This window comes from Piliocolobus tephrosceles, chromosome 8 (assembly GCF_002776525.5).
Source record: "Piliocolobus tephrosceles isolate RC106 chromosome 8, ASM277652v3, whole genome shotgun sequence".
Classification (NCBI taxonomy): Eukaryota; Metazoa; Chordata; class Mammalia; order Primates; family Cercopithecidae; genus Piliocolobus; species Piliocolobus tephrosceles.
In genome coordinates this window covers 26,353,135-26,370,279 of record NC_045441.1, presented here as the reverse complement: position 1 = coordinate 26,370,279, position 17,145 = coordinate 26,353,135, and the positions used below count along the sequence as shown (strand labels likewise).

At 35.8% G+C, this 17,145-nt stretch overlaps 1 protein-coding gene across 1 annotated transcript in view; it reads right to left on the bottom strand.

Annotated features, from left to right (window-relative positions):
- The window catches only part of LOC113219987 (putative C-mannosyltransferase DPY19L2P2), a 37,423-nt gene extending 23,685 nt beyond the window's left edge, over nucleotides 1-13,738 (bottom strand). Inside the window, exons 1-6 of the mRNA XM_031935959.1 lie at nucleotides 13,721-13,738; nucleotides 10,713-10,833; nucleotides 7,891-7,984; nucleotides 5,792-5,849; nucleotides 3,068-3,159; nucleotides 327-426 (exon numbers count right to left, since the gene is read on the bottom strand). Of these exons, the coding sequence (XP_031791819.1) occupies nucleotides 327-426; nucleotides 3,068-3,159; nucleotides 5,792-5,849; nucleotides 7,891-7,984; nucleotides 10,713-10,833; nucleotides 13,721-13,738 (483 nt within the window). The remainder of the gene's footprint in view (nucleotides 1-326; nucleotides 427-3,067; nucleotides 3,160-5,791; nucleotides 5,850-7,890; nucleotides 7,985-10,712; nucleotides 10,834-13,720) is intronic.
- Nucleotides 13,739-17,145: the final 3,407 nt, after the last annotated feature.

Here is a 17,145-nt window from a genome sequence, read left to right as displayed (position 1 = left end):
CATGAATAGAGCTGGAGGCCATTATCCTCAGCAACAGGAACAGAAAACCAAACACCACATGTTCTCACTTATAAGTGGTTGCTGAACAATGAGAATACATGGACACAGGCAGGGGAACAGCACACACTGGGGCCTGTCGGGGTATGGGGTGGGGAGAGCATTAGGAAAAACAGCTAATGCATGCTGGGCTTAATACCTAGGTAATGAGTTGATAGGTGCAAAAACCACCATGGCATACATTTACCTATGTAACAAACCTGTACATCCCACACATGTATCCCAGAACTTAAAATAAAAATAAAAATTAATTTAAAAAATCATCTTACCTGTGTAAAAAGTATAAACTGAGCAAATTCCCAGGGAAGCATAAAAGCCACATTTGAAAGACAGAGTGCAACGAAGGGTCTTCTATCATTGCTCGAGGTCCTTAATAGAGAGAATTGATACGAATAAGTTTCACCCTAAAAATAGGCTGTCACTGAAAAGAAAGACTAGTTGCAAAATGATAAATCTAAATTATTCCATTACCTTTACTATAATACAACCAAATATAGTTAACTTTTTAAAGCATACTAAAAAGAACTTGAAATACTTCATGCCTTGCATGAAGCAATCAAAATTAGAGTTTTAAAAATAACATTGTAATTTACCACTAAATATTTTAAATACAAAAGTTTGTTTTCCTCTACATATGCATGATATTAGAAATTTAATACTCCAGCAAGGAGGTCAGAAAATAGGATGCGGCGCTGCCCCTGCACACCTCAACATGCTTCTCCTGTATGTGTAGCAACAACTTTATATACCACCACTTTTCTGTTTCCAAAAACATTGAAGAGAAATGTAAATGCTGACAAAGTAATAAGTTAACAACTATGGGAAAAATTTGAGGAAAAGGAATCTTAAAAAATTAAAAAATCATTCTAGAATTCAGTTGAAGCGTGTGAAAGTTTAAATTGTCCATTCTCCATTACTGAGATGTATTGGGAACCAGTATCTTTTACCACAGAGAATTACAATAACTTTTAGACATGAAAAAAGAAACACAAATGTTTTACATAAATAATAAAACAGTAACTGTTCCTTTTATAAATGCTGTGTTGGATTTTGATGAATCTTTGTACAATCGTATATAAATTTTCAAAAACAAAATTCTACATGTTCATATTGTTTACTGTTATCATAAAATACTCATTATGTACTTTGTAATCTTGTATTTTTCAAACAAAAATTACTTTTGACTAAGATACAGAGTATAGCACATGCTCTCAATGATACAACCCTAAATGTTCTAATTAAGACTTTTTATTCCATGAAACCCCTGACTGACCAGACTGATATTACTTCAAAAAAAATAAAAATAACCCACCTTCCTAGGAATTAAACTGGGAATGAATAGCAAGGGGTGATGAAGAATGGGCAGCTTCCATCACCTAATCTTTGAGAGAAGGCAAAGTGTAGAGCAAAGATTTAGAGATCTGAATGAGGAGGAGGTTCCTAAATCCAAATTCAACCCCAGAATATACTCGTCAGGTTGATAAGAAATCAGAAGTTAGCCTGCTCCATTCTCAAAGTTTGTGCTACCCCAGTACACTACTATTTACCACTCTTCAATTAGCTTTATCTGAGTGCCACAAATATTTGCATCGATGTGTGCACCAGTGGTATTTTTAAATACATATAACTGGCTGGGCACAGTGGCTCACACCTGTAATCCCAGCACTTTGGGAGGCCGAAGTGGGCGGATCACTTGAGGTCAGGAGTTTGAGACCAGCCTGGCCAACATGGTAAAACTCTGCCTCTACTAAAAATACAAAAATTAGCTGGGGGTGGTGGTGTGCACCTGTAATCCCAGCTACTTGGGAGGCTGAGGCAGGAGAATCGCTTGAACCCGGGAAGCAGAGGTTGCAGTGAGCCGATTGTGCCACTGCACTCCAGCCTGGGTGACAGAGCAAGACTTCATCTCTAAATAAATAAATAAAAATTTATGTATGTGTGGATGATTCATACCTTTAATGTTTTAAAAAATAAGGAAGACAAACAAATGATTTTTATATAACGCAGAATCTGCCAGGGACTAGTAGGTGAAGAATGGGGTCCTCTGGGAGTTTGGAGGACATAGTGATCATTATTTCATTCAGTGAGTTCTCATTAGTATTCTATTAAACTTATTTCTCTGATAAGGCTATTTATACTACCTACCACTTACGGGGTTTTTTATTCATTTCTCAGACCTCTTAAATATCTAAAATGCTTATAAATGTAATCCCTACCAAAAAAGTGTATCCAAAAAAAAAACTTTGAAATGAAACTGGTTGTCCTGCTGGAAACATTGGTTGTTCAGAAATGCTTCATAAATAAGACAAAATATGTACTCCTTATCCATCTAACTTTGCATTTCCCAAATTCGTTTGCATACAGAACACTTTTTTCATGGCACAGTCATCAAAACCACAGGTTAGAAAACAATGTCAGAGTACCTAAACTTTGAAGAGAAAATGTAACTGTTTCTCAAAAACTTTTGAATCTTGGCAAACTATATACAAACACATACATTTTGGTTTATTAAAACATACTGTAGTTATCTAAAACCTGTAGCCTACACTCTTAAATGGACAGCCATTTTTACATAGCAATTTTGAATTATTTTCTTAACTCTATACTCAATTTACTTTTAAAATAACTAAAAAATGGTCTAAACTTGGTAATTACAACTTCATAGGTTGAAGTATATACATATACAATTTTTTTAGAGGGAGTCTTGCTCTATTGCCCAGGCTGGAGTGCAGTGGCACAATTTCGGCTCACTACAACCTCCGCCTCCCAGGTTCAAGCAATTCTCCTGCCTCAGCCTCCCAAGCAGCTGGGATTACAGGTGCACACCACCATGTCTGGCTAATTTTTGTATTTTAGTAGAGACGGGGCTTCACCGTGTTGGCCAGGCTGGTCTCAAACTCCTGAACTCAAGTGATCCGCCCACCTCAGCTTCCCAAAGTGCTGAATTGAAGTATATTTTAAGAAACTTAAATTATAATGTATTTGCCTTCATTTTATAAATCAAAGTTACCTGAGAATCAAAGTTAAAATACACATCTGAAGTACAAAGAATGGATAGGAAAAACTTTCACGGAGAGGTGGTGTCCACATCACACGGGTGGCCTGAAATCAACAAAATGCCCACTTTACATCATGTTTACTACAACAAGCATATTTAAAAACCAGGGGTGAGTTTGTTTTAGTAATTTTAATACTAGGTTCACTAGATCCCATTTCTCAGTGTCTGGCATAGCTTCTCAGTTTTTGAAGCTCTCTTAACGCGTGAGGCCATTAAGTAGAGAGCAATTAACTACCATGTCCAGAAACCAGCAACAGATATATCAGACCCAGCAAAAGGAAACCCAAGGGACAAACAAGATTGTACATATAAGAGTTGTGAGAATTCTGTGACTAACCAACTAGATCCACAGTCCAGCTCTGAAGGTATGATCCTGGCATATGATCCTAGCATCCCAGGCTTTGGGATATACGCATGCCAAGACAAATACCTGAACAAATGTCACCTAGATCATTCGCAAGCACCAAGAGAGTTTCTACATAACAAGTTTGAATGAATATAAATACACACTTCGAATAGCTAAGATTGCCTCAGAATTTGTAAAATGTACCTTAAAAAGGTTAAGTATGTATTTTTAAAACAACTAGAAGGATTTGGGAACTACAAATGTGATGCATGTAATGAAAGTATTCAATTTTCATACAAACTTTAAAATTACTTCTAAGACATATGGGTCAGAGTATTAGAAAAAATTTCCATCAAAAACTCTGAAATTCTAGAAAGAATGTGAACTCTTATTACTTTGCAAGAGTCTTAATTAGTGCTCCTCTTCCAAGATACCAAAACTGTAAATGTTGGAAGAGGAATTATGATACATATAAGAAAGTCAACTTGGCCGGGCGCGGTGGCTCAAGCCTGTAATCCCAGCACTTTGGGAGGCCGAGACGGGCGGATCACGAGGTCAGGAGATCGAGACCATCCTGGCTAACCCGGTGAAACCCCGTCTCTACTAAAAAAATACAAAAAACTAGCTGGGCGAGGTGGTGGGCGCCTGTAGTCCCAGCTACTCTGGAGGCTGAGGCAGGAGGATGGCGTGAACCCGGGAGGCGGAGCTTGCAGTGAGCTGAGATCAGGCCACTGCACTCCAGCCTGGGCGACAGAGCAAGGCTCCGTCTCAAAAAAAAAGAAAAGAAAAGAAAGTCAACTTATACCAACAGTTGTCTGTCACGGTCAAAGAAAAAGGTTAGTCTTTATATCAGCACATTGTTGAATGACAATGCATTTGTTTGCTTTAAAATAATATACATGACTTTTAAGTATAATTTTTATGATTCCTTTATCTAACTGATTTTTAAAAATTAACCCAACAGCAATGGATACTACTATCTGGCTGGACGTGGTGGCTCACACCTGTAATCCCCAGTACTTTGGGAGGCCAAGGTGGGTGGATCATGAGGTCAGGAGTTTGAGACTAGCCTGGCCAACATGGTGAAACCCCATGTCTAGCAAAAATACAAAAATTTAGCTGGGCGTGGTGGCACATGCCTGTAATCCCAGCTTCTCAGGAGGCTGAGGCAAGAGAATTGTTTGAATCTGGGAGGCGGAGGTTGCAGTGAGCCAAGATCACACCAGTGCACTCCAGCCTGGACGACAGAGCAAGACTCCATCTTGGAAAAAAGAAAAAAAAAGTACTTCTACCCTATGTAACTTGCATCATACCTATTAAATATTTTGCTACCAAGAGCTAGTAGTCAGAATCTTTCTCTTTTTCATTGTCATATCCTCAGCATTAACAGAGCATGGACATGGTATGTACTCAATATTTTGTTGAATGAATCCATCGTATTTGAAATAAGCTTCTATGAGCTCTTTTTTAGGTGGACTATGTTTCACTGGGCTGAATTCGTAAGTTAATGTCTATTTTGAATTCAGCATTTTGCATTACTGAACAGACAGCATGATGTAACAGAAAGAAGTGAGGCAGCAGGTGGCAGTGTCTTAACTGTGTTCCTGCTGTCAGGCCTGAGGCCTCTTTCATTGTCAAGGGAAGTGCAATGCATACAAAGTTTCAGTTAGGCAAGATGACTAAGTTCTAGAGATCTGCTGTACAACATTGTGTTAATACTGTATTGTACACTTAAAAATCTGTTAAGAGGGCAGATATCATGTTACTTATTCTTACCACAATAAAAAAGTTGAATATATATGTTATATATAATACATAATATATGTTTTTATAAAATATAATTTTATAATTTATAAAATATAAAACAATATATATGTGAGATTTTAGAGGCAGAAAGACATAGAATGGGAAATCCAGCTTCATCATGTAGTAAATGTGGAATGTGGATAAGTAACTTAACTTTCTCTAAATTTAAATTTCATAACTTGTATGGTGAGGCTGCCACCACCCACAAAAAAAGTTTAGTGAGAATACATCAGATAATGTGCATGACATGATTCAACACAACAAGTATACTATTTCTTTTTCTCTATAGAATATATGTGCATGTACATATTTACTAAAAATAAGGCAAGAGATTTTATGTTTGAAATTCTAGCTATTTAAACATTTCAATCAACATGATTAAAATATCAACTTGTAACACAAGGGTCTTTAAAATATTGTGAAGTCATAAGTAGTATACAATTATACATTGTTTTGATGAGTATATTTCCTTGTTCCTCTGTAGCCCCTTCTATTTCATAAAAATTGCTTTCTAGAAAACAAACCTCTCCATGGTTGAAAAAGAAGCACAGTACTGTAATAAGACCTCCTAGATGAGTCCCACTGTAAAAAAAGAAAAAAAAAAAAAAAGAGTATACAATCAAATTAAAACCATAGTTTAAATCATATTTAAAACATAATAGTACAAAACCATACTCATGTGGTTGATGTTCAAATCCTGAATGTAAAATTTTAAAAAGTGTACATATAATCTCAATTTTATAATTTATTATAGCTAAAACACTTTCTAAATAAAATACATAACGTGTGAACATAAAATGATTTTTTTTTTTTTTTTTTGAGATGGGGTCTTCCTCCACTGCCCAGGCTGGAGTGCAATGGCGAAATCTCGGCTCACTACGACCTCCGCCTCTCAGTTCCAATGATTCTCCTGCCTCGGATTCCCATGTAGCTGGGATTACAGGCGTGTGCCACCATGCCCAGCTAATTTTTTTACTTTTAGCAGAGATGGGGTGTCACTATGTGGGCCAAGCTGGTGTCAAACTCCTGACCTCGTGATCCACCCGCCTCGGCCTCCCAAAGTGCTGGGATTACAGGCATGAACCACTGTACCCAGCCACATAAAATATTTTTTAAGAAACAAGCTAGCACTTTAGAGTCTAGATCACATCCTTTGAATACTCTGAATAAAAGCAACTTTTTATCTTTTGAAATTGGATTTAAGGGATTGAGAGATGAAGACAAGAGTCTAACAGTTTCATGTAGCATTAACTTAGAACTGTCTAAACTACTGCAAATATTCTTTACTTGAGTGCCAGAGAAGCAATAATACACAATACAAAAATCAGATTAAAGACAAAAAACCATTTCTTTTCTTATTGTTGTTTTGGTTTTTTGTTTGTTTGTTTGTTTGAGAAGGAGTCTAGCTCTGTCACCCAGGCTAGAGTGCACGGGCGCGATCTCAGCTCACTACAACCTCTGCCTCTCCGGTTCAAGCCAATTCTTCTGCCTCAGCCTCCCGAGTAGCTGGGACTACAGGCGCCCACCACCACACCTGGCTAATTTTTTTGTATTTTTAGTAGAGACGGGGTTTCATCATGTTAGCCAGGATGGTCTCAATCTCCTGACCTCATGATTCGCCCACCTCGGTCTCCCAAAGTGCTGGGATTACAGGCATGAGCCACTGTGCCCAGCCCAAAAATAGAACTTTTTTAAAAAAATAGAACATTTTTAAACCTGCCCAAACAACCTCAAAGCAATCCTTTTCCCTCAAAATACTTTAATGAGCTTATATTTTTCTATATGGCATGTAGAAAAGTGTGTAAAATTTCTAGCTTGTAGAATTATTGTAAAGGGAACGTCCATGTAGTCACCATATAATTAACTGAAATAGAGAAATGATTATACTGAGTCTCCACTTGCCAGCCTCCAAGATAAGAATCAGCTACCGACCTGATTTTTGAGATTATCAACATAACTTTCTATATACATATCAAACTATGATTTACCTTAATCTGTTTTTAAACATACAAATGGAAGAATGCAGTATTTTTAAAAATTTTCAAAAATTTTTTCAGTATTTTTAAAAGTTTTCATTGGCAAAAACTAGCTGATATGGCTATATCAGGGAGCAATTAAGTGTGGGGGCAAAACACATGGCCGTTGAAATTAATTTCAACTTATCACCTGAGACAGGTCTCACTGCTGCTTCCCATGGTACTTTTATCAAGATAGACAGGCTTGCAGATGTAAGTGCCCACCACATGTGATACACAGTTTTTCCTACTGCTTTCTTAATTTCATCCTTAGAGAACACAATTAGAAATAAGCTGCTATTACTGCTAACAAAAGATTTCCTCCAATGATTTATTAATTTTACACATGAACTAGGAGATATTCCATTAAAGCCTTTGTTAGGAAATCTGTTTAAACAACAGAATAAAAGGGATGATTTTGAGATAGAATTTTAGTGACATCTCCAGTTCTGGTTACATATTGGTTAAGCTTCTGAAAAATCAAATAAATGCACACACTTTCCTGATGTGAATCTAATCTCGTTAATTTTCCTTTTCATTTAATCAACAAATATCAGCCAATCTGTATAAGCCCACTGGAAGGTCTCTTAATTCAGTAGTAGTCTTACCTCAGGTATGCTCCATACATGAAGAACAATCCCATCATTAGTCCGTTTAAAATAAAGATTACACCAACATAAAAGCAAGCGGGATCTCCCAATCCTTTGAAAAGATCAGATAATCAGTGTTTAATGAATATATGACTCTAAAGCAATTGGGCATAATTATCTCAGTGCTTTGCAATCATGAGCTCATGAATTTGCTGAAAGCATTTGCTTTCCAGATTGCTGCTGTGTTTAATTCTTTACCCTTATAAGAGTGTGTATGTGTGTGTGTGTGTGTGTATTCAGACACATATATATGTATGTGTGTGTGTATATATATATGTGTGTGTGTATATAGACACATACACATATGTAAGCTCACTCTTAATGAGGTATTATATAGTTACACTTATACCTTATACTTTTTATAATTGCATTTGTACTTTCCTCTAAGGAATTACTATTATACTGTAATGATTTGTTGGGGATTCACATTTATTAGCTGATGCTGCTAGTGGTTAAGTGTCTGGAACTGTCTGTAGAACCACTTAATGAATACAAAAGAAAAGCCATTGCATTATCTTTATCTTTTGCTAGGCTGTAGGAAGAGTTAAGATATGGTTTTGACTTCAGGGTACAGCTTTAGTCTATATGAAATGATCCAGTCATTTGATCCATTATTATGTATAGCTAGAATCTTAGTATATTCCACATAGAAGATTGTGCATGTGTGTGGCAATATGTACTTTACGATCATCCCACATTTTTCTCAGAACAAGTTTATGATATTAGCTGGTATAAAAATACTTTTCTTATGGTCGAGAAAACAGAAGATATTCAACTAGTCAAAGGTTATTTCACTTTAATTGGCTGCAGCAAAGGTCTGAAGGCTGGCCTTCTGATTCCCCCTGCCTCTCTGATCACTCCTTTCAGTCAGTTCCAGTAACTTCTCTTGTTTTATTTACCACTCTTTAATATTGGACCACCTTAGGCTCTGTCATATGCCCCTTCATTTCTCCACGTGCACATTCTCCATAAAGAAATTCTTCCACATCCATGGCTCCAATGATCTATATACAGATGACTCCAACTCTACATTCAATCCAGAACTTTCTCCTTATTCTCATACCCAGATAGCCACTTCATGTCCCCACTCTGAGGTGTCTTAAGTACCTCAAATTAATGCATACACAATGTAACATAACAATACAAACATGCTGCTGTTCAAATGCTTCCTACCATTCAAAGGAGCTCAGTTACTTAAGCTAGAAACCCAACTGTGTTTCACATGATTCTTCACTCACCTTCCCCTCTCTTAGCAAACAATTACCAAGTCTTGTCCATGCTACTTCCAAAATCTCTCTCACACCCAGGCATTTCCACATTATCTTTCCTGCAGTCACTTGCTGAGAATATAATAGTCTCCTACCTGGCCTCCCTGAACCTACTTTTGTCCCTTTACTAATATTCTTTCCATACCATTGACTAAATAATGTTTTAAAATGAAACTCTGTTAAAATTCTTCAATGGATAAAGTATAAAATCCTTCGCCAGTGCACACCTTTCATGATCTGATCCTTCCTTATATTCCCGGCACCATTTCACATCATTTTTCTTCTCCATTACTTCCAGGAATTCTAGCCTTCTTTCAGTTCTCTCTTGCTTCAGGATATTTGAATATGTTATTCCCTATTCTTAAAATACTTACCCTCTCTTACTCCTAATGTCAGGAACCTTATTTTCTTATTTATAATATCCATCACAGTTGTAACTGCTAACAGCTCCCTTACAGCATAAACTCGATGAGGGTAAGGCTCCACGCCTAGCTGGTTCATCTCTGTGTCCCAAGTGCCAAACATGAACCTATCATATCAGGAATGTAACTAACACAATACTTAGGTGATCATTTTCACTCAGACAGGATCACACCTTCCAGCTGACTGAATCATTGCAAAGCCTCTCATTTTATGAGGCATTTTCTTCAATCCTTTACATCATACACAAAAAAGTATAATTGCCCCTCAAACATGCTCATCAATTCTATTTTTACTGAGGGAATCAGCAAAAACTGTAAGGAAAATAGATTTAGTTTATATCCGAAGAGTTGAATGTTGTTACAAACAAGTCTAAAAATTCATTCATAAAATATACTAAGTCATGTTGTTAAAAATTTGAAGAAAAAACAACAGTGTTAGTGTTATGAAAAGAGATACATGTGGCTCTGAACGAGAGTCTCAAGGGACAGCACCGTACTTGAATTGTAAAAGTGCTGAAATGCAAACATCTTAAATAGAAGTGACCACTATGTATCCTGGAAACCTGTTAGATGATTCCAAAAGCGGTTCTTTGACAAAGAAACCAATGTAGAAGATAAACAGGATGAGTTTTATTAATACTACTCATGGACTATGAGCATATATAAAAAAGTAATATTTCTAAATCAATCTATTATTACATATCTGATTTTTAAATATATATGCATAAATTTATATATTAGCTATTGCAAATAGATATCTATTTAATCTATCCTCAAAATTTATATATTGAAGCTACCCCAAAAAACATCTTTCTGTATCTCGCATTCTGAAATAGAAGACTGACTTATAGTCAAGATTGCCTTACAATGGGATATGTTAAGACTCAAATTCCAAAATTTGTACTCAAATTTGTAAGTACACTGCCTTCTCAGAAAACTACTTTAAAATGGAAAATACTCATTGAGGTGAGTCAGTTCTAATTTTTTTAAGTCAACAACAGTATTTTACAATAACTCTTAAAAGTGAATCATAATATTATTACATGTTTATGAATGTTTACAAATGACAGCATTTTTGGAAGAAACATGCCTTCACAGCTTTGAACTTCATTAAGAGGTTCTATTCTGGTGACATTCCAGCAGGTCTTAGTTTCTAGTCCAAATAAATTCATTATTCCCATGAATGTGCGATACCAGGAGGCTATGACTACCTTAAAAAAGATAAAAACAAAGAGATAATGAAGGAAAATACATTCTCTTCATAATAATAATCTTTCCAAAACACGATTTTGTGATGGTTGCCTTAGACATTATAAAATCTGACAAATTCATTTAGATCATTTCACTTGGGAATCAGTCACTTCAAAATTATGCATTATGCTTCTATATACAAAGATATTATATATGTGGTAACCAATTCTGTAATATAAATAATAGTAACTGTAAGTCAATATAAAAGTATATAATTAAAATATGATGATCAATAGAAAAATACAAAGATTTACAGAAACATTTTATAATTCATTTCATGTAGATCCTTGAATTTATTTCTTCATAAAATATAAAATATATTATAAACACTGGAACAGAATAGAATAATAGCACCTGTGCCCATTACAATTTTAACCAAGCAGAAGATTTAATTGACCAGTTCTTTCCCATCTGCAAGCTATTTTTAAATGTTCAAAGACAAAGAAAAAATAACAAGAGAAAAAACATCCCAACAGAATGTTCATGTCTCAGAGGTCTTTTAAAAACAACATTATACATTCTGGAAAACTAATGTGAGATCACTAGGTTCAAGTCAAAAAATAAAGAGTTGAAAAGAGAAAGTAAGCACCTCTTAGAGCTAACCATTTTTATTATTTTGGTGATTGGCTAGTCACAGTGGCTCATGCCTGTAATCCCAGCACTTTGGGAGGCCAAGGCGGGTGGATCACAAGGTCAGGAGTTCGAGACTAGCCTGGCCAACATGGTGAAACCACATGTCTACTAAAAATACAAAAATATTAGCTGGGCGTCGTGGTGGGCACCTGCAATGCCGGCTAATTGGGAGGCTGAGGCAGGAGAATCACTTGAAATCGGAAGGCACGGGCAGCAGTGAGCCAAGATTACACCATAGCACTCCAGCCTGGGTGACAAGACCGAAACTCCATCTCAAAAAAGAAAAAAGCTGGTGATTATCTTTCCAGTCCTCCCCCTAAGAATTTAAAACATGAAATTAGAGTTACTCAATACTACCTAATGAGATCACATTATCAATGTTAATGTAATATGCATCACTAAACATCATAAACATCTCTCCACATCTCACAAGTGTAGATTTATTATGCAGCTTGATATAGCAGGAAAAGCATAGCTTTGATGTCAGAATTGAACTCAAATTCTGACTCTACAAGTTATAGTTTCTACGGTCTCAAGTAATCCTTCAACAGCTGTCAATCACTTCATCTCTCAAATGAGTTTCATAATAACTATTCTACAAGAGAAGTGAGATAAGAGCTCACATATACAGTCATATATGTCCTAAGTATAGTGCTGGCACATAGTATGCAGTGAATGCTTTTACCTTTTTAAAACATTCTGTTCTAAACTTACATTTTTATTTGTAAATGAGAAATTTATCTCCTGTGAACACAATAAGTATGAACATAAAATTCAACATTGCAGTACTACGTAGTGTTGGAGTAAATCTAGATCCTCTCAATTTTTTATCTCTGTGATGTGAAAACACTGGGAACAAGTCCTGTTCTTCATAATGCTACCAAGTTTTAAAAACAACTGAACTACATTATAATTACTTTTGACATTTTTGATAGCATCAAAAAAGAAACTGAAAACTCTGCTTACTAATTATTCAATAAATATTGTTGAATAAGTAAAAAAGAAAGTTGTCACTGAGACCATACTGTTAGAAATTAATGAAACAAGAAATAGAGAATTTTACTGTATAATTAAGATTCAGGTATAACCAAAAAATTAAAAATACTAAGTATCAAACATTGAGACAAATGGGGCTAGTGTAATAAGTTAAACCCTCATTTTATGTATACAGAGAAAGTCAACATTAACTGAAATTGAAGATACAGGAAATAGGTTTTTGCATTCGGGTTTTTGCATTTACATTAGAGTTATGAAGATAGCCATTAGAGTAAATAAAAACAGAAGAGTGCCTCCAAAGAGTAAGCAGGGATGCAGAGAAAGTCGGTGCAGAAAACTGTGGCTTTAATCTTAGGCAGATCTATATTATCCAATTGTTACTATTACAAATTACATTAAACACTTACAGAAATCAAAATCTGAGAAATTTTACAAGTATCTGGAAATTAAGCAACACGATTTTATTTTATTTTGTTATTTGTGTCTGTGTGTGTTTCTAGAAGGTTTTTAAAAATTATTATTATTTTTAAGTTCCGGGGTACATGTGCAGGATGTGCAGGTTTGTTACATAAGTAAACGTGTGCCATGGTGGTTTGCTGCACCTATTGACCCATCATCTAAGTATTAAGCCCAGCATGCATTTGCCCTTTTCCCTGATGCTTTCCCCTGCCCTGCCCTTCCCCTGCAAGCACCAGTGAGTGTTGTTCCCCTCCCTGTGTCCATAATAACACAACTTTAAACTGCTGATGGATCAAAGAAGAAATCACACGAGAAATTAGAAAATAATTTGAATGGAATGAAAATGAAAATACAATATATAAATATTTAAGTAATACAACTGTTTGCTATTGGGAAGACGGAGTGGATGTACATTTCCTGATTACTCCCTTGAAGTACAACTGAAAACCCTTTGAGTTACATACCAATCAAACATAAGAAGACTCTGAAAAGTAGAGAGAAGACAGACTTGAGACCCAAAGTACAACATAGTTATTAGTTCCATGGGCTCTCTCTGTGCCTCATTTTCTCAGATTTGGAGTTAAAGAGGCTGGCAATCCAGAAACGCCAGTGGGCACTGCTATGATTTGAATGTGTCCTATCCAAAATTCAGGTGTTGAAACTTAATGGCCAATGTGATAGTATTAAGAGATGGGACCTATAAGAGGTGATTAGGCCATGAGGACTCCCCCCTCACGAGTGAGATTAAAGCTCTCTTACCCTCCTACTGTCTGCCATGTGAGAACACAGGGTTTCTCTCCTTCAGAAGATGCAACATCAACGCACCATCTTGGAAGCGGAGAGCAACCTTCACCAGACACCAAATCTGTTGGCGCCTTGATCTTGGACTTCCTTGGACTCCAGAATTGTGAGATATAAATTTCTATTCTTTATAAATTACCTAATCTCAGATACTTTGTTCAAACAACACAAAACAGACTAAGACAAATATATAATAAGTACCAAAAAAGTCAAAAGAAAAAAAAAAAAATGTGGTTCCACCTCTACCATATAAACAAAGGCCAAGTGGGGAAGTTAGATTTCCATCTTCCCTGGGCCTTTCCTTTTTCTTTTCTTTCTTTTTTTTTTTTTTTTTTTTTTAGATGGAGTCTCACTCTTTTCAGTCAGACTGGAGTACAGTGGTGCAATCTTGGCTCACTGCAACCTCTTCCTCCTGGGTTCAAGTCAATTCTCCTGCCTAAGCTTCCCAAGTAGCTGGGATTACAAGTGCCTGCCACCATGCCTGGCTAATTTTTGTATCTTTTGTAGAGACAGGGTTTCACCATGTTGACCAGGCTAGTCTCAAACTCCTGACCTCAGGTGATGCTAAAAGCAACAAGATGGTGCCTTCCCCCTTTTCCCCTTCCTTTGCTTGAGTGATGCCAGAGGTATCCAGTTAAAATAGCAGGTTTAAATAAAATCCAGTCTCATAAGATAATACTTAAAATGTCTAGGTTTCAAGTGAAAATCACTCATCAAGAACCAGAAAGGTCTCAAACTGAATGAGAAAATAAATGGATTCCAATACTGAGATGAAAGAAGTATTAGTATTATCAAGGATTTTAAAGCAACAAGCATAAATATACTCTAATGAGCATGCATAAAACAAATGGAAAAATTGAAAAACTTGCCAGAGGAATAGAAAGTCTCAGCAAAAAAAAACATAAATCAACACTAAGAACATCTCTCAAAACCACACAACTGCATGGAAATTAAACAACCTGCCCCTGAATGACTTTTTGAGTCAACAAAGAAATTATAGTGGAAATCAAGAAATTCTTTGAAACTAATGAAAATAAAGATATAAGATACAACATACCAGGATTGCTGGAACATAGTTAAAGCAGTGTTAAGAGGAAAGTTTACAGAGCTAAATGCTGACTTCAAAAAGTTAGAACAATCTCAAATTAACAACCTAACATCACACCTAGAGGAACCAAAAAAGTAAGAGCAAACCAACCCAAAATCTAGCAGAAGATAAGAAATAACCAAATCAGAGATGAACTGAATGAAATTGAGACACAAAACACCATACAAAAGATCAACAAAACCATGAGTTGATTCTTTGAAAGAACAAGTAAGTTTAACAGACCACTAGCTAGACTAATAAAGAGAAAGAGAGAGAAGACCCAGATAAACACAATCAGAAATGACAAAGGAGATATTACCATTGACCCCATAGAAAAGCAAAAAACTCTGAGAGACTGTTACGAACAACTCCAGAGACACAAACTGGGAAACCTAGAAGAAATGGCTCAATTCCTGGAAATACATAACCTCCAAAGATTGAACCAAGAAGAAATGAAAACCCTGAATAGACCAATAACAAGTTGCAAGACTGAATCACCAATAAAAAGCCTACCAGCCAGAAAAAGCCCTGGAACAGATGACTTCACAACCAAATTCTACCAGACATATAAGGAGAGCGGATACCAATCATACTGAAATTATTCCAAAAAACTGAGGAGGGATTCCTCCCTTACTCATTCTATAAGGCCAGCATCATTCTGACGCCAAAACATGGCAGAGTCATAATGTAAAAAAGAAAACTTCAAGCCAGTATCTCTGATGAATATACATGCAAAATCCTCAACAAAATACTAGCATACTGAATCCATCAGCATATCAAAAAGCTAATTCACCATGATCAAGTAGGCTTTATTCCTAGGATGAAGGGTTGCTTCAACACAGGCAAATCAATAATTATGATTGATCACATAAAAGAACTAAAGAAAAAACCCCACATGATTATCGAAACAGATGCAGAAAAGGCTTTTGATAAAATTCAACATCCTTTCATTTTAAAAACCTTCAACAAAGTAGGCATTGAAGGATCATATCTCAAAATTAGAAGAGCCATCTATGACAAACTCATAGCCAACACCATGCTGAACATGCAAAAGCTAGAAACACTTGCTTTGAGAACTGGAACAACAAAAGGATGTTCACTTTCCCCATTGCTATTCAACATAGTAGTGGAGGTCCCAGCCAGAGCAACCAGGCAAGAGAAAGAAAGAAAATAAATCCTTATAGGAAGACAGGAATTCACACTATCTTTTTTCTAAACGATATAATTTTATACCTAGAAAGCCCCACAGTCTCTAATTAAAAGCTCCTAGATACGTCTTTTTAAAACTTTAGCAAACTTTCAAAGTCAGTAGTATTTCTATGCACCAACAATGTCCAAGCTGGGAGCCAAATCAAGAACACAATCTCATTCACAATAGCCAGAGAAAAGTAATAAACTTATAAAAGCATACTTAGGAATACAACTAACTAGAGGGGAGAAAGATCTCTACAATGAGAATTACAAAACACTGCTGAAAGAAATCAGAGACCATAAAAACAAATGGAAAAACATTCCATGCTCATGGATAGGAAAATTCAATATTGTTAAAATGACCATACTATGGAAAGCAATTTACAGATTCAATGCTATTCCTATCAAACTACCAATGACATTTTTCACATAATTACAAAAACTACCCTAAAACTTATAGGGATACTCCTTCAATGTAAATAAGGTTAAAATTAATTAAAATAAAACATAAGAAACCAAAAAATAGTTCAAATAGCCAAAGCAATCCTGAACAAAAAGGACAAAGCCAGAGGCATCATACTACCCAACTTCAAACTATATTTCAAGGCTACAATAACCAAAACAGCATGGTGCTAGCACAAAAACAGACACATAGACCAATGGAACAGAGAGCCCAGAAATAAAGTCACACACCTAGAACCATCTGATTTTCAACAAACCTGACAAAACAATGAATAGGAAAAAGGACTTCTTATTCAGTAAATGATGCTGGGATAACTGGCTAGCCATATGTAGAAGACTGAAACTTCACCCTTTCTTTTCCCTATACACAAAAATCGACTCAAGATGAATTAAAGACTGCAATGTAAAACCTAAAACAATGAAAATCCTAGAAGAAAACATAGAAAATACCATTCTGGACATAGACCCTGGCAAAAATTTCATGACGAAGATGCCAAAAGGAATTGCAACAAAACAAAGATTGACAAATGCAACCTAAATAAATTAAAGAGCTTCTGCATGGCAAAAGAAACTACCAAGAGAGTAAACAGACAACCTACAGAAAGGGAGAAATATTTGCAAACTATTCATCTGACAAAGGTCT